Source organism: Amia ocellicauda, chromosome 10 (genome assembly GCF_036373705.1).
Source record: "Amia ocellicauda isolate fAmiCal2 chromosome 10, fAmiCal2.hap1, whole genome shotgun sequence".
In the NCBI taxonomy this organism is placed as follows: Eukaryota; Metazoa; Chordata; class Actinopteri; order Amiiformes; family Amiidae; genus Amia; species Amia ocellicauda.
The window spans coordinates 13624286-13642053 of record NC_089859.1 but is presented as its reverse complement, the minus strand read 5'-3'; the positions used below and the strand labels follow the sequence as shown (position 1 = coordinate 13642053).

The 17768-nt window shown below is 41.3% G+C and overlaps 1 protein-coding gene across 3 annotated transcripts in view; it reads left to right on the top strand.

The window, feature by feature from the left end:
• drp2 (dystrophin related protein 2) overlaps window positions 1-16189 on the top strand; it is an 80169-nt gene extending 63980 nt beyond the window's left edge. For 2 of the 3 annotated variants that reach the window (XM_066715033.1, XM_066715035.1), the window contains 15 exons: window positions 1589-1650; window positions 2061-2135; window positions 2904-3105; window positions 3725-3810; window positions 5802-5959; window positions 7333-7499; window positions 7636-7747; window positions 8019-8155; window positions 8452-8517; window positions 10297-10362; window positions 12250-12405; window positions 12913-13150; window positions 13797-13914; window positions 14269-14420; window positions 14662-16189. In XM_066715033.1, coding sequence (XP_066571130.1) covers window positions 1589-1650; window positions 2061-2135; window positions 2904-3105; window positions 3725-3810; window positions 5802-5959; window positions 7333-7499; window positions 7636-7747; window positions 8019-8155; window positions 8452-8517; window positions 10297-10362; window positions 12250-12405; window positions 12913-13150; window positions 13797-13914; window positions 14269-14384 — 1759 coding nt within the window. In that variant the 3' untranslated portion in view covers window positions 14385-14420; window positions 14662-16189. The remainder of the gene's footprint in view (window positions 1-1588; window positions 1651-2060; window positions 2136-2903; window positions 3106-3724; window positions 3811-5801; window positions 5960-7332; window positions 7500-7635; window positions 7748-8018; window positions 8156-8451; window positions 8518-10296; window positions 10363-12249; window positions 12406-12912; window positions 13151-13796; window positions 13915-14268; window positions 14421-14661) is intronic. The other variant, XM_066715034.1, reaches the window with a different exon arrangement.
• Window positions 16190-17768: the final 1579 nt, after the last annotated feature.

The following is a 17768-nucleotide window of genomic DNA, read 5'->3' as shown; positions in this document are numbered from 1 at the left end:
TTCTTAGCCAACAATTCCTTTTCCTTTTCCACCTTCCTCATCTTTAAGGAACTGTAATTCAAAATAGGCCTAACCAGTTATTACATTTAAATAGGCTGTAAGCAAGATCAAGTAAGTGAATTTAGCTTGACTTTGTTAAGCCACGTAAGAAGAATGGACCCCAGGAGTATGCGGCATTTCAATATTTTGGATAGTTGCATTGTTTAAAGAGTGCTTGCATTACTGGATCTATTCTTAGATAAAATATTGTCAAAATAACTGCTCTGGCACTTATTAAAATGTATGTATATAGGAGCAATTTGCTTTATTCTCCCAGCTGTTATGTATTCATAATCTGCATACTGTATTTGCTTTATTTTATTTGTTACCTGTACATCTGTTCAACCCAAAGCTGCACAAGCTTGCATACATACATACATACATACTGTATCTGTACTGTGTTTAATATATCTTTAATTGTCTTTAACTCTCACTGGACTTCTTGAATTACATTTTTAATGTACCTACTCATTTTCTGTGTGAAGCTTATCTTTTACCTTGCATGGGTTCTAATGTGAAAAGCTGGATTTTAGTCAGTATGTCTTTTATACCCTCTACTAAACATTTCATTTATTTCCTGTATCTCTTGGGCTAGTTTATCTTGCTATATATTGCACCTTCTGTGGTATGTGGTTTAATTCTTCACTGGATGCATAATTGAACTGGAGCAGAACTCCCTGCCTGTACTCTATCTATGGAAATCGATGAGTACTTTCAGCAAAGAGCTAATAAACTGAGATTACTTTTGGTATTGGCAAGTTTCCCACCAGAGATACAAAAAATAACCCCTCCAAAAAAGTTATTTAAAATTGGCTTCAGGGAAGGCTTGTTCAACAAGGCCAATTTGAATTGCATGTGAGCAATACAGTGTTATACTTGAGTTGAGACAGTAAAAGCCTTGTTTTCAAGAGCAATGTTTTTGATTCCATCCAGCCAATCGTAACATTTGTCCAGTGCATGCTGGTAGTCCCTTTCACATAAATTGAGGTGTCGACATGGGTGCTGTGTGTATAGAACATGGAGTCATCAAGCAGGGCAAGAGAAAATTTTAATTTATGTATTTTCTTCCCCCAATATTTAGCTCTTTAACAACACATTGACAAATATGTAGGCCTATTCTTTCTGTGTCACAGTGAATGATGGAAGCTGTAAAGATGAAACTTGCAGAAAGCAGCTTCATTTCTGTAAACTTGTTCACCACTGTTGAATAAATATACTTCAGCAAGTGATGAATGTATCGACAGGCTGGTTTTCCAAGGTTTTCGCTTTAGGACCAAATGTACTCCCTGTTTTCTGAAAGTAATCTCAAAGGGTTGCCAATCTATCTGTAAACAATGTTCATAATGTTCAGAGATTGTTTCTCTCACCTAAACATGGTATTGGAGTCCACCTGGAGTTATAATGAAAGTGGAAGCAAAAATTGCCCTGGAGCAAAGTAAAAAACATTTGAAAATTGTCAATACATTTTTGTAAAATAAGACCTCATGTTGCTTAATACGACTAATAATAATTGTATAGCAATGGAAAGCTTTGTTATTGTTACTTTCAGCCATCAGGCTCAGACTACTTGCTGGGACCACCCAAAAATGACAGAGCTGTACCAGGCACTGGGTAAGGAACATGTGTTTTAAAAAGGCCATGTGGGTGTGTGTTTGCATTTTGATACACATGTATGCACATTTTGGAGAGATTTACTATGATCAGCGTAAATCTGCTAGCTTGTTTTTTTTTTTTTAAATGTGTATGGGAATCTAATTAATGATGTACTTGATTAAAACATTTCAGTTTCTCTATTAATTTAATCTGACTGTGGGCATCCAAACACTGATGCTATCCCTGATGCATCCAGCTGGAGATAAACTCAGTTAATGACTCATCTGATCACAATAAATTCATTCCGAGGAACAGAATGCCATGTGTGATTTTAGATTGTGACACAGTTGGGTTCTATTGATAAAGGTTGGGGGATCTAACGTCTTGTTCACTTTATCTCCTCTTTTCTGTCCATTTCCTTTTCTCAGCTGACCTCAATAACATCAAGTTCTCGGCGTACCGAACAGCCATGAAGCTGCGACGGGTGCAGAAAGCACTGCGCTGTATGTACCAAAGACAGTACCGAGTCTTGTCCTCCCTGCTCATTGCAGCAATGTGCCGCTCCTCGGGGACGGACCACCCTCACTGCAGCCCTCCCAGCTCTTTGCAGAACCCCAGCTCTATTATATTGCAGTTTATATGAGCTGCTGTACTGCCAGCAGGTGAAAAAGGCTTAACAAAAGAGTACCACAATGCCTGGGATTGCACTCCCAACCCCCCCTGCCGCTGGAGGCTGCCTAGTTTATGCATGTTTTGTCCCGGGATTATCCTAACAATGTGACATTCCCGGTTGGAAGTCTGATTCTATTGCTGGACGCTTAGAAGAGGAGCGCCGAGAGTTAGATCTTTCCCTTCCCTTTGTTTTTGTACCTCGGGAAACTGGCCTGCAACGTGGTGTGGTCTGTGCAGAAGATGAATATAGATCAACACTCCCTCTCTGTTCATCTGGCCGTGAGCTAGACTGAGCCTCAATTATATTGCTGTCATAGTAACTGCAGATTTACCAACCCTTGGCTGTGGACTGGCATAGGCTCTTAGAAATACTTCTTAATATCTGTAGCACTGAAGTCAAATCACATCCCCATTGGGGGGCAGGTGCCTGGGTGACATTGACTTCTTTAGATGGAGTCAAAAAGAAAAAGCAAAACCAAATTAACTCAAAAATATCTATTTTCACGGATGTATCAGAGAAGAACATTGAGGGCTCACAGGACTCATGGTGTGTCCTGCTGTCTGTCTGTGTTTGTGTGTGTGTCTGTTTCTGTCTGCAGTGGACCTGCTAACCCTTAGCAGCGTGTCTGATGTATTGCGGGAGCACGACCTGCAGCACAGCGAGCACAGCATGGACGTAGTAGAAGTCATACACTCCCTGACCAGCCTGTACGAGCGGCTGGAAGAGGAGAGGGGTGTCCTTATCAACATCCCGCTCTGTGTGGACATGTGTCTAAACTGGCTGCTCAACGTCTACGACAGGTACACCACTGTGCCTCACCTCCGTTTCCCCCAAGAGTGGACTGTGAGCTCAACATGGTCTTGCTTTCCATTGTCCATGTGTCTTCAGGGAGCTAGTCAGTGTAGGAATGAGATGCAAAGATGAGCAAGGCCTTTAAGGATAATTTTTTTAGTACTTTTTGCTTTTTCATTTAATTTCATTCAGTGCTTGGGCACACTAGGTATGGCATTCGACACAGGCAGTCAGGGAGGTTATTTCTCTCCGGCTATCCTCACAGACAGCAGCCTCCTCAGAGGCCAGGCAATTATTGTAATTGAGGCTGTGCGGTGAGATGTCCAGGCCGCAGATTCTGGACGCTATCAGACAGAGCGAGAGGATGACACTGACCCAGTTATCAGATCTCCTCTGGAAGCATATCAGGCCCCGCTAAATGAGTTTCTCGGTCAGCCTTTTATGATCGGCCTGTCTGTGTGAGAGGCAAGCGCCACGCTGTCTCCAGGGTTGTGGATACCCCAACACAGGTGCAAAACAGAACGGTTTTGCACCTGTGTTTTTATTTATATTTTAATGTTTTATTCATTTATTTTCCAAAATGCATGCTTTGGTCTCCCCCTCTGAGAGTTTTTCTTCTCCCTCTAGTGGCCGTAATGGGAAAGTCCGGGTTCTGTCCTTCAAGGCTGGTCTGGTCTGTCTGTGCAACTCGGATGTTCAGGAGAAATATAAATGTGAGTGCTTTTAAAAGTGCCAGTTACAGAATAAAGCTGCATATAAGCAAACAAACAAAAAGAGAATTACATTTTGACTGTCTGATGTCTGGGTTAACATAAAGCCAACCACTCAACTTAATGATCCCATTGAAGCAGATAAGAAAAACCTTTTTTTTTTTTTTTTTAAGCATCTGTGCAGTTTTGTTTTGTAAGTATGATGATGCTTTTAAGAAGAATGCTGCTTCAAACAGAATATAGCCATGTTCCCCTATCCTTACTATTGCTTCACTCAATTTAACTTGTATTTTATAGAAATCCTGTTCATCAGCAACATTTGAAAGCACTTTACAAGTAATTTACAACAGGGCACAGTGAAACTGCCATAGAAAATTAACACAAAGTATTAAGATTATCAAGCCTTAACAGTAAGCTTTACACTTAGTTATAACTGTGGGTCAGTAAGATAACACGAATGAAAGTTTGTAAGAGCAGATTTTTCTTGCTATTATTAAATATACTACTGCTAGTAGTACTAAAGCAGCATGCAATCCTTTGAGATAAATAGATTACAATTGTATTATTGGAATAACTAATGATACATATCAAAGAAATGTTTGCGCTTGGATCTGGATATTAGGATTTGAGATGCCAGTGAAAAACAAAGACGCAAGGGAACTCGTTTTCTCACAGCAGCTGCTTCAGTGTATTTTATGGATCCTCAGAGGGGGGGATTGTGACTGTGGTGCTGCATCTTGGGATAGCTATTGACAGATATTGAGAACATGCATTGATCAGCAAAATGAATTGTTCTGCCTTTAAAATGAAGAGTGGTAATCAGTCAGTAGGCATTAAATTAAATTCCCTTTTCCTTTTGTTCTGTTTTTTTTAAACTGTAAAGATCACATTAGAGGAGAGCTGTATTTCCTCCTTGTTCAGAGTCTGGCGTTCTAGCCACAGTAACACTGACACCGCATTTCTGAAACACTCATCACTTTACTCCGAGCCCACTGTGCAGTATTGACCATAATGCGATTTGCAGCCCTAGGACTTAGACAAGAGTGGATGCAGTAATAGCTTTGCACATCTATTTTGATACACATGATTACCCCTCAAAGAAAATTATTCTCTGGCTGGACGAATCGCTGTCAATCACAGTCTCCTCATTGACTTGAAAGAGGCAAGGATAATCACTGTTGGGTAGATATGGACATCTTTAAAGTATACCTCTTACGCAGAGAGCACCACTGTCACACCTGATTGCCTTTCGTATTAAGCTTACTGTAGTCTCCTTCTTTTGCACTCTTGTGTATAAAGGTATGGCATATATGAAGAACAAAAAGAAAGGGGTTTTGTAATAGACTTTATCCCCTGGTGCGCCTCTCCCTTTGTATCTCAAATAAGTACCTCAGGCGAGGCACAGATTAACACTGGGTCTCTCAGTTGGTGTTGTAAGAGGAATTTTTTGCACACATGATTTCCAGCCGATCTGTATACCAGTTTAACAAACTCATATTATCACCGCAATAAGATTACTTCTCTGAGGAAGACGTGTCACATCACAGGTGTGCAATAATTTGAGACAGAATTAACGTGCCACTCATTTAATTTGATTATATTAATATACTATATTATGCTTCTGTTGAGTTACAGGAAAGGAATAGCTAATATTCTTTGATCTCGGTTGCTGATAGCCGCGTCTTCCTCCGGTCTCCATTATTCTTTTTTCTTTTTTGTCTGTCTTGTTCTCCCTTCAGTTGTAGACTTTTACAGGGTTTTCACCCAGCCATTCCCCTCTCCACCTTGAGCTCCATACATACATACATGCACTGCACTGGTCTCTACCTGTTGGGATGAGTGTGAAATGGTTAAACTATAGACTGTAAGGAGACACAGGCTCCTGTGGAGAAAGAATCTTCCATGCTAGAGGAATATGCCGTACCCTAGAATATCTGACTGTATGCTGCCGAGTGGTGACACCTGCGCTGTGCTGCACTTTCCTTGCTGTGCAGATCTTTTCAGGCAGGTGTCGGGCCATGGGGGGATGACGGACCAGCGCCACCTCAGCCTGCTGCTGCACGAAGCCATCCAGATCCCCCGACAGCTGGGCGAGGTGGCAGCGTTCGGGGGCAGCAACGTGGAGCCCAGTGTCCGCAGTTGCTTCCGCATGGTGAGGCCGCTTCTCTCTGGGCCACTTGGCGTGCCCACCCCACAGCCAGGGCTGGCACCTCAGGCCCTTACCCTGGGGAAGTGCCTTTCATTATTCAGAATAACTGTTCAGATTTCTCCTGAGTGGCACCAGTATAGTGCATCAGTGTTGCTGATTGTGTTAAGGGGTGGTAGACCAGTGATAATCACTCCTAGTCCTGGGGAGCCAGTGTGTGACAGGTTTAATAAGGTTTTTAAACTCTTTAGTGACTAAAAACATGGAAACCGCAGAACTGTCAACCAAGTCAATAACTGAGTCAATTAAGTCAATAATGGCTCAGTGGGAATGAAAAACACAAGACTGTGAGGTTCCCCTGGACTTGGAGTGAGTGTCTCCGCTTTAGAAAAACATTGTTGTATTTTCTGCGAATCATTGGACTAGATGATCAATTCAGATCAAATAACTCCAATGCACAAAACAGTCCGCTGATTTCAAGTCAGATACCATTTTTTTTACACGTAGTTAGAAATAACTAAATTCAACTTTTTTTTAAAGGTTATGCAGAAAATATAGTAATTTCACAATAAATGTTTTATGTACTTTATATCATCATTCCTCCCGATTATATGTTAATGCCTCATTGTATTAACATAACAAAATTGAACAATGATACGGTGCACTGATTTGTATGCATAAAGAGGATCTACAGTTGAAAAGGTGATGGGTTTTAAATTGCCTTCTGTTTACGTTAGATTATTAATATCGAGGCCTGTTATGCATCAAGATCTGTCATTTTGACCTTGATCCAAACTCAGAGACTGTGAAAGACATTCATAAAAAGAGTTCAGTTTTTTCAACCCAGTGCCATGTGCCCTTGCAGACTGAGGTAGACTTAGGATGTTCCCATTCCCCCTACAGATAATCGAAACATCGTCAACACAAATCAAGCTGAAGTGCAGGCCCCAGGTGCTGGCAGAGTTATAAAGCAGCTGAGGAAGAACATTTTATTAGACGCTAACATACTTGAGTGCTTTTCCGAAATACATGTGGGAATGACACATGTTAATTATGCTGTTTTTCTTATTAGGGGAATGTCCAGGGAAATCAAACTTTAAATGCATTTTTGATATGTATTTAATGAGATTTTGGCCCATTAAGGAATCTGATGTCTCTGGAGCCCTTTTTACAATGTCTCACTCTTTTATTTCCTGTTGCACCATTTTCCTTTTTATTTTTTTCAAACCCAGACTTTGAGTGTTTCACCACTACTTTCTTACGTCTTTTTAATGTCTGATTTCCAATATCTCTCTCTCCTTCTATCGATGCACACTCCATACTGTCTACCCAATTCTCCTCCTTGTTTTGCTGACACTCTTCCTCAACTCTGTTAAAAGGCCCCAGGGAAACCCGCCATAGAGGTGTCTCACTTCCTGGAGTGGATGAGTCTGGAGCCGCAGTCTATGGTTTGGTTGCCCGTTCTTCACCGTGTGGCCGTGGCCGAATCCGCCAAGCACCAGGCCAAGTGCTCCGTCTGCAAACAGTGTCCCATTAAGGGCTTCAGGTACAAAGCCAGGAAAGGGCCACCATTAAGCAGTGTTGTAACATGGCTGTGGCTTATACTTTATCCTTAGGTTATTAAAATGAATGAGAGAGCCTGACTGATTGCGTGTATCCTCCCTTCCCCTCTTCTCTCTCAGGTATCGCAGTCTGAAGCAGTTCAACGTGGATATCTGCCAGACCTGCTTCCTTACGGGACGGACCACGAAAGGAAAGAAACTGCACTATCCCATCATGGAGTACTACACACCAGTAAGGACCTCTGCCTGCTCTCAATCTGAAAGACTAGAAGGTTTATAACACTCGGTATAATCCCTTAAAAGATAGATATTGAAGTTGGGTTGTTTAGCATTGACAAAATTGATGGTTTTGGAAATACAATGTTTAATTAAGCAAGCTGGTTTGGCAGCAATGTCAATGTAGGCCTGCAAAGCTACTCTGGTCCTGTGTGCATGGAAATATTTTGAATTTCAGAGTGGGGTGGGGGAAACTGGCTGAAATGCTTTATTCCACTTGTTGGCAGACAACCTCTGGGGAGAAAATGCGAGATTTTGCCAAGACTCTAAAAAACAAGTTCCGCTCCAAGCAGTATTTCAGCAAGCATCCGCAAAGAGGATACCTTCCTGTCCAGTCCGTTCTGGAGGCAGAAAGCAGTGAAACGTAAGTCCTTGTATCCTATTAAAAAAATATAATTCGCCATATCCTAAAGAGAAGAGAATATTAGGGCGAGACGCCATTGTCTTACATCAGTAGGTCACCTCACTCCTCACAACAGCCTGGACCCCCTGCCCTTGTCAAAAACAAAATTTGAATCCAGACCCCCAAATCTAACCTTAAAAGGAGTCAAAATGTACTGGATACTGCAGTATGTTTGATAGCCAAGATATACCCTAGCTGTGAACAGTAACTGAATATCTAGTTTTCTACTGCTAACTTGTTGTTTTCTGTTTGTCCAGGCCCTGTTCTTCTCCGAAGCTGCCCCACGCGGACACCCACTCCAGGATTGAACACTTCGCCAGCAGGTAGGAAATGACAAAACCAGATCATTTCCTCTTGCCAGTTGGAGTGCCAAAATGACATATCTCACTGTTGCAACCCACGTATAGCTTAGAAGGTCCAGGAAAATGCAAAGCTGTCTTCTTTGCAAAAACTATTTATAATTCTGATCTGGAGAAGTTACAGAACATGAGTGACTTTGCTCATACTGCTTCTGAAGTACTGTGTCAGCTGGGGATAACCAAAATGGAAGAATCCCAACAGGTCTACCCTACCCAACTCTTGGATCTGTAGAGCTCAATTATCAACTGCAACTGGGCACACTGAGAAATCCAGCTGGCAATATTTTGAGCACATGGCGACACTGGCACAGAAATGTTGTTGTTTAATGTGCAGAGCCGCACAGGGAGTCAGTTCAGAACTGTTGTAACACTGACATGCTTCTGTACCGCCGCTGAGCCCTCGCCAGTAAATTGAGAAGAACTCAAATGTATCAGAAGGACAGAACTGATAAATGAGTCGCTTGCTCTCTCTCCCTCTCTTTTTATGTTTTCCCATGTCAGCCTTCCCCTGCATTAATTGCTTCTACTCTGAAAAAAAAATCTGTCTTCATTCATCTCATGCCAATTACATAATTCAGTTGGCATGATTCCTTTTCCCGGCAAAATCGAAAGATGGGGGGGAGGAAGAACTTATGTGGCACCGGATGAGCTGTGGAAATAATGTTTTAACTGAGACAGAATAACGTAATTACGATTTTCAAAATGAAAAACTGAAAATCCACATTCATTTGAAAGAACAGACCACTGGCATGGTGGTTAGTGCTGCTGCCTCACAGCTACAGGGTCCTGAGTCCTGGCTTGGGGGGCCTGTCTGTGTGGAGTTTGCATGTTGTCTGCATGGGTTTTTCTCCGGGCTCTCCGGTTTCCTCCCACCTACTTAGGTTTTGTGTGTGTGTGTGTGTGTGTGTGTTGCCCAGTGATGGACTGGTGTCCCATCTTGGGTGTATTCCTGCCTTTTGCCCTGTACCTGCCGGGATCAGCTCTGGCTTCCCAATGACCCTCGCCAGGATAAGCAGTTTTGAAAATGGATGGATGGATGGATATATTTTGTGTAAGCGCTGCTCCCAAAGGTGAAGACCAGAGAAGGTCACACAACTCTGGAATGTATATGTAACTGTTGCTGTTGGGAGAGGAGAGTGGGAGCGTCATGCGAGTGACCCTTTTCATCAATCCTCGGGGGTCAATGCCTGGCCTGGAAGGCCTCCGGTCCATTGACAGCACCTGATTAACAAACACAGTAAAGCAATGAAAAGCAGAGGAAGTTACAAAAGGATAGAGTCAAGGCAATCGAACGTCTCCTGTGTGCATGGCATTATAACAACAGTCTGACTTAGGTTCAGACATTGCTTTTTTATTTAATTATGTATTTATTTTACAAACCTGGCTATGGGGCTCTTATTTATTCCTGAAGGCAATGTCCTCATCTCAAAGTACAAGACCACTGCATGCCTTTGTGACCAGTTAATTAAAAACAAATAAACACAAAAAGGATTAATCCTAATTAAAGAATGTAGTACTGAAATCTTAGCTAAAGCTCAGCTCAGATAGTTTTTTCGTGTATTCCCTGGAAATAACTTTACTGCTGGTTTCAACTGTATTGGTAAAAACAAAAAAGTTGTGTAGCTTCAATGTACCTGTTCCCATTGGAGGCAGTTTAAGGATACAAGATTACATTATGGTGTTTCTATGCCCAAACAATCTTCCCTGCAGTTCAGTCCAGTGTCTTTGTCTCATACTTTTCAGACTGGCAGAAATGGAAAATCAGAACTGCTCCTTCTTCACGGACAGCCTGTCGCCCGACGAGAGCTTGTGAGTAGATTACAATGACAAAGTAATGAAATCTGTCATTCAAGCAATGGTTTAAAATGTTAAAAAATCGTTGTTTAGAAAACATGATCAGCAGAAGCCAGAACAAGGATGTACTTTTTAGAATACGGCCATAATCTAATTTTAATAAATGGAGCATTTGGTGCATGAAGACTGTGCTAGGTGATTGGAGAGTACATTGTGGTATTGGAGGTTAATGATAAGAGGTTTTTCTTTGGAAGATTTCACTTTTGTCCCTTCTGCTGCCAGCAAATGTAGTGGCACTAATCTGGGAGTCAGTGAGGGGGCCGGATGCTGAATCATGCTCCCTCAGTGGAATGGCTCTTCTCTAAGTGCGTCTATATGTCTTTACTCTCCACTGCTTACATAATGACTTTCCATGATTTTTATTTAAATAGAACTATAAGTGGGCCACAGCTATTTGGAAGGATAATGGGATAGGGAATTTGTAATTGAGGGCAGGTCAAGGTAATCCAAGGGTAGTTAAATAAGTGCATTATTTAAAACTCTGAACCCTATATTGAATGGAGGGACCTTTTTATGAGTGAAATCTCAAGATCTCAAAAAATATATAATTACACTATGGGAGGAATAGAACTAGATGAAGTAATGCATGAGAGACCTAGGAGTCTACGTGGACTCCTCACTTTCTCCATCCAAACAATGTGGGGAAGCAATAAAAAAGGCAAACCGAATGCTAGGGTATATTGTCAAAAGTGTAGAATTGAGAACAAGGGCAGTGATGTTCAGACTGTACAATGCACTAGTTAGAGCTCATCTGGATACTGTGTGCAGTTCTGGGCTCCACACTTCAAGAAAGATATCGCTGCTCTAGAGGCAGTTCAGAGGAGAGCAACCAGACTTATTCCAGGTCTGAAGGGAATGTCCTACTGAGAGACTGAGGAACTGAACCTTTTCACCCTGGAACAGAGGAGACTACGTGCGGACTTGGTTCAAGTCTTCAAAATCATGAAAGGCATCGACCACATCAAACCAGAGGAGCTTTTCCAGATCAGCAGGGGGACACACGCACCCGGGGACACAAATGGAAATTGGGCTTCAAGGCATTCAAGATGGAAAACAGGAGACACTTCTTCACACAGAGAGTTGTCACAATCTGGAACAAACTCCCCAGTGATGTGTTTGAAGCTGAAAATTTGGGAATATTTAAAATCAGACTGGACACCAAATGAGCACGATGGGTTGAATGGCCTCCTCTCGTTTGTAAAGTTTCTACCATTGACAAATTGTACGGGTTCCAGATTCAGGGAAAATGGTAGCAGAGAAGTAACATGGCAGTCTGAAAATGTTGTGGTACTCTGTCTGTAGCAGAACTCAGTTATTTCTCAGAGCTGATGTGATGAGACTGTGTAGTATGCCATGTGTCTGCAGGCTAGTGTTGGTGTGGCTGTTCCCTTTGTGTGTGTGTGTGCGCGTGTGCAGGTCTTTGTCTGCCTGCTTTTGTCTGTGTGGGTGTGTGCGATTTCAAATGTACCACTTTTAAAATCCACTGCACTGATTATCCAGGTGTCGGCTCACACGGAGCTGTAGATTTGAAGCTGAAGTGCTTCCTCAAGGATGTGATCTGCTGCTAGAGAAACGCCTTTCTGCAAACCTTCATGTGAAACCAGCACCTGTCGTCACTGAGAACCTGTATAGTGCTTCAGAAGCTGTGGATGTATCAGTCGTAGGCGTGTGTGATGTCAGACAGACAGCTCTGGAAAATTAGGGAGGTGCAACTTCAAAAACTGACAAACTGTGAACAATGGCAAAAAAGACATGAATTTCACTACGAAAGTTAGCAATGGGTGAGGATATATAAAGCTGTCTATTAGGCTCTTTTAAAGTGTTTCATCCCCATGGTGTCAGGGATGAAGACCAGTACCTCCTTCGCCACTCCAGCCCCACCCTGGAGCAAGACTCCCCCACTGGGCAATTTGGTGCTGGGCACATCCTGGGCAATATCAACTGTGAGGACAAAGATGAGCTGGAGAGGATTCTGGCCCGACTGGAGAATGAGAACAGGTGAGGGAGAAGGAAGGGGTGGTTTCACAAGCTGTGTGGAGACTCGGATGTGGGTTCTGCTCGTTGCATCTCCATTCATGTTGCGATTTTTATTTTCCATCCAGAAACTTGTAAAATATTCATAAAACCTGACAAATCATAACATTTGTTTTATGATGGACAAATAAATTAATGTATCTGTAAAATGTCTTTTTGGACTTTTGGATCCAGACGTAGAGCAAATAGATTTACTTTCGCATGGCACTTAATTTTGAATGATCTTGGATGGTCACTATATGGTCAGTGTTATTATAGGTGTAAATATAGGAAGCTTGATAAAAGCTTGATAAATAATACTAAGAAAACAAAGGTAATAAAGATAAATAATCAACATATCATTTCATCTTAAAAACGGGAAGATCAAATAATCCAAAATAATAAAATCATGACTATAGCCTCAAATTTAAAATACACATTCAGTACCAACATGGGGCAGCAATAATGAGTGGAGTGGTACTATTCTTGCAGAGTCCTGCAGGGGGAGTACCGGCGGCTGAAATGGCAGCATGAGGAAGCCGCTGCCTCTCCCCAGCTCACAGAGGGCGCTCCGGGCTCACCCATGGGCCACCGCGACGAAGAGCTGCTGGCTGAGGCCCGTATCCTGCGACAACACAAGAGCCGGCTAGAGACACGCATGCAGATCCTGGAGGACCACAACAAACAACTGGAGTCTCAGCTGCATCGGCTGCGAGAGCTCCTGCTGCAGGTCAGGGGGCCTGGAGAGGTCGGATCACTCATAGGCATGCATTTTAGGCATGGAAAAGGCATGGTATTTATAGTGTGAACACACTGGATGTCCTTAGGCATATCCCAGTTGTCACCTTTCTAATGGCCATCTTTCAGCTGCTAAACAAAAACCTAAATTGACATTTTGTGGGTTTTATTATAAACAGGGAATGTGGGATTAATGATATTCTGTAGATTTTGCTTGCTGTATGACACCAGGTTATGGTGTATATTGTCAGACTTTTGGAGTGATTACATTATATTTTTTGTGATGAGGGAGGTTTACATTTTTCTGTATGAATCTTTGGGGAACAGAGGGAGTATTTTGCAGATATGTAAGTATATATGCGGTTTTCTTAGTCACATTCTATGCAATTATTCCTTGTTGGATGATTGTAAGTAAAAGGAAAAAAACGTGGTAGGTTAGTGATGTCTTTTAAACTAAAACAGAAAAAAGAAAAACCTTTGAAAGTGAAAAAAACTAGCTTTAAATCTCTTGCTTAAGTGGACATCTTTGTTCAGACTTTGGAAGACTTTTACTCGTAACACTGAGGATTAGGAAAAAGCCTGGATTATGAAAGCCTGATAGGCTCAAAAGGCACAAACTCTTTGTCTTTTTTTGGCAGCCCAAAGAGGATTCTGAGGCCAATGGCTCGGCCCCCTCCTCTGTCTCATCGCCCCAGCAGTCGGGAGGCAGCCAGCAGGGGGAGCAAAACAGAGAGACCCCTGAGACTGAAGCTGCAGGTGACGGTGGGGTGGGGGGGTGGCCCTGGGGAGGCAGGGGAAAGGGAGGGTATGTTCATTACTTACTACTCTTGTTTAGTTAGGTGGTTCATATCTAATTTAATGGAATAAAATAGAGGCAGCGACCTAATTCGGATCCAAATGCCATAATTATTTCATTAGGAATTATGCGAGTCTTGAAGAAATGAAAATGAAAGAAGCACTGTCTCATCAAGTAAAGTAAAGGCCTCTACGTAGGGTGCAGCCCACAGATTTGGGGTTTGTGTTTTGTGACCTGTAAAATGATTCCCAATGAATGAAGGAAAATATATGAGTGTGCCGTGCTAGTGTTGACACTCAGGGTGTCTGTGGCAGGTGAGGACTCGGAGCAGGAGCGGCAGGACACGGTGACGCGGCTGGAGGAGGTGATCGAGCAGCTGAGGAATGTCTTCCCACCCGACCCAGGTGAGGAGAGGGCTAAGCCATGCTGATCAGAGGACAGGGAAGGAGGGACCACCCAGCTCAAAGTAAGGACTGACATGATAAATTAGTGACAGAATCATAATTACACTTGTTGAAGTATTAAAGCCTCAGACTAGAAATGCTAGAAATGTAGAAATTGTATTATAAGGCTCTTGTCTGAAGGTCTGAGTGGGACACCAAAAGACAACTGTAGGCACTGAACGAATGTAGCTGCTGTTCTGTTACATTTTATTACCACCGTGGCCTCTTTAAGTGGTTTTGTTTTCTTCTTGGCTGTGTCTCAAGGTACGACATCTCTTATCTAAATAGCAAGTTGCCTGCAGTCTGCAGTTCTCTCTACACTGGGATGGGATCCAGGTCATCTTGGCCCACTTCAGCTCACACAAAGACATACGACTGCACGAGAGTGAAGCGTCTTGGATTTTGCACTAACCTACAGACAGCTTTGTTGTCCTCGTTCTGCTGATAAGGAAGCAAGGTGCCAAAGGGTTGCGTTCTTACAGGCACTGTGCAACCAGCTCCAGCTCTGTGTAATGTGCAATGTGAAGCTTTATGAATACAGCACAAAGACCTTACAGATGGGGCTTAACGATGCAAGGAGTGGTTGCTCAGTGTTTTCTGACTGCTAGTAACTCCCGAGTGAGATTTTTTTTTTTTTGGTTCTCTTTTCAGTTGGCTTACAAGGTTCAGAGGTGCAGGAGTGCCTTTTTCTGTTTCTGATGCCAGCTGATGTAATCCGTGTTGACTTCATTGATGATGAGCCTGTTTTAGTAACATGCACACATAACAAAGAGAATAACACATAGCTGCAAGCAAAGCAAGATACAGTACAAGGTTATTTACTCAGTGGGATTGTGCTGTCTCCAGTAAACTCAATGATTTATTAACAACTGCCAAGAGCCAGAGAGCAGATTACTCCCATGCTCCTTGTTGGAGTCATGTTATCCAGCGTAAACGCTATATCTGGTAGCGCTAGCTTCGTGAGCCATAGTTAGTGCTCATTAAAATAATTTGTGTGGAAATAAAACGCCAGTCGTGATTTCAGTCTTCCCCGGGAAACTTACTGTTCCAAGTCTGACATTGTTTAGCGTTTTATTTTTCTTGATTGTTTTGTTTTACAAGCACTTCCTGGAAGCTGATTGGTCCGGGTAGTGGCCAGTTTAATGGAGCAAACTAGCCTGTGAAACATAAGAGGAATCAGTGCAGACAATAGATCCCAATAGAGATTGCTACAGGGGGTTTATGTTCTAGATAATGTTAATCTAGGGTGAGCTGATAAGGGTCGGTAGAGCACGGTTAAAAAGCCTTATGCCCAAAAGCCTCTTTGCAGAACAAATGAACTTCATTCTGCTGAGCGGCTGGCTTTGACTGAAGGCCCTCCTCACCTCCTTATCCTTACCCGTGTCTTGACTAATTTTATTATTAATTTGTTGTATCATGGAATACATTTAAAAAATATATTCATTTTGCATTTTCACAATCAGAAGGCAGTAAAGGTTCCTGCCAGTGCAATGTACAGTATTTGGTGCAGGGTGAGAGAATGTTCTCAATCAATAAGTGTTGGTCTGTAGTTTGTGTAATAAGATGCAAAGTATATTGTCGTTTTTTGTGGAATTTGTTTTTTGAGAAAGTGGAAGTGCAGACATGTTTGACTTTTGGAATGCAAGTGGGTGGTATGTGACTGAGGAGGTGTTACGAGGGAAAATGAAATGCATCTGACAAGTGAATATGCAAAGTGACGTAACCAGAGAAGGAAGATTTATTTATTTATTTATCTTGTTGTTCATATAGAATTCAACGCCCAGACTCAAAAGAGTCAAAAAATGCATAATGCATTTGTGGAGAAGCAGTGATCACATAGGTCAAGGGAAAATGCTAATGGTTATATATTTGAATATATTGCTTACACTGCATTTAGTAGGAGGGGTGTGTAGTTTACAGAACTATAAAAGTTATTTTAGCTCTATATCTTCAAACGCGTCCTTGCATAATCCGTAGCAAACAGAAGAAATCGAGAGAAAAGCTGATGTTTCACTTTGTCCTAAATGCTCCGACAGCAACATTTAACTTTCTAGTTTACTAGCTCTACTAGTTAGCTTTGTTAAAATATAATTAGGACAGTGTACTGATGCAGCTGAAAAAGGAGTATGTTGATAATAGTTACAGAAAGCAAGGCATTCTTGTCCCAGAAGTAGATAATTATGTTGCATAGATTTTCAGCTTTTATCTACTTTTCAGACTTGGGGGTAGGTTTTTCTTCAGGCTGAATGTGCATATCTGACATCACGAAACTTATGGCTCCTAATTTCCTTGGCATTGTAGGGGATTTGCCTAAAGGAGACTGTGCCACAGGTTTCAGTCTTGCTGGGACAGTCGGGGGCTACAATATTGATTAGACAAGTTGCAGAATTAAGGAAATGTATTAGCAGGGGCACATTTCCTCCTTGCAGCCCAGGGTATGTTACAGTTGTATCTAAGCACTACATCAAGGGAACAGTTTTATCCTCTATAGTATAATTAAAATTGACTAAATGTGCTTCTAAAAACTACTGATACACTTTCCTTATTTATTTATTGACTGATTGATTTATGTATTATGTATTTATTTGTGTTTTCTTCACATACATATTTATTAATTTTATTTAATGTTTTATGTCATAGTTTTTCATCGCAAATGTACCCCAGTGCAACTTCTTTGTATTGACAAAAAACAGTGAAATGGGGGCTGTTACTACAGTAACATTCACTGACACATATACAATCAATTACAATCAGCTGAATACAAACCAATTCAGCATTTAAAATTGCACTTTTATAGTAACATTTTTTAACTTTTTGTAATTTTAATGCATTTTAAAATGATAGTATATGTAAAGTTTGTGATTTTTTTTCCCATTTAAACTCTGCACAATATAGTATTGTATGTAAATGTGTGTGTGTATGTGTATATATATATATATATATATATATACACACACACATATATATGTGTATGTCTTTAATATTGAGTCAGCTTTTTTTGTTATTGATTTAAAAAACAACTAATTTTGATCATATAAATTAGAATTAGACATGCGTAATATAGATTTTTGTTTTGGTTAAAAAGCACTTCAGATACAAATCAGATTTGTATTTTAAGTATATACATTACAACAGATGTATGTATCGTGTACATACACCATTTTCAGTACTTTGTAATATTTTACAAAATCCTATAGCATGAATATGTAAAAGAACAACAATTTAGAGATTGCAAAAAAAAATTTTTGCACAAAACAATGAATAGTGAAATTGGTTGAAGAAGTAAAAGGACCTTTTTAAAAATCCTACTGCAATTAAGTTACCATAATAACTATAATCGATATTTTATTTGCATTTTGAATGGAATTGTT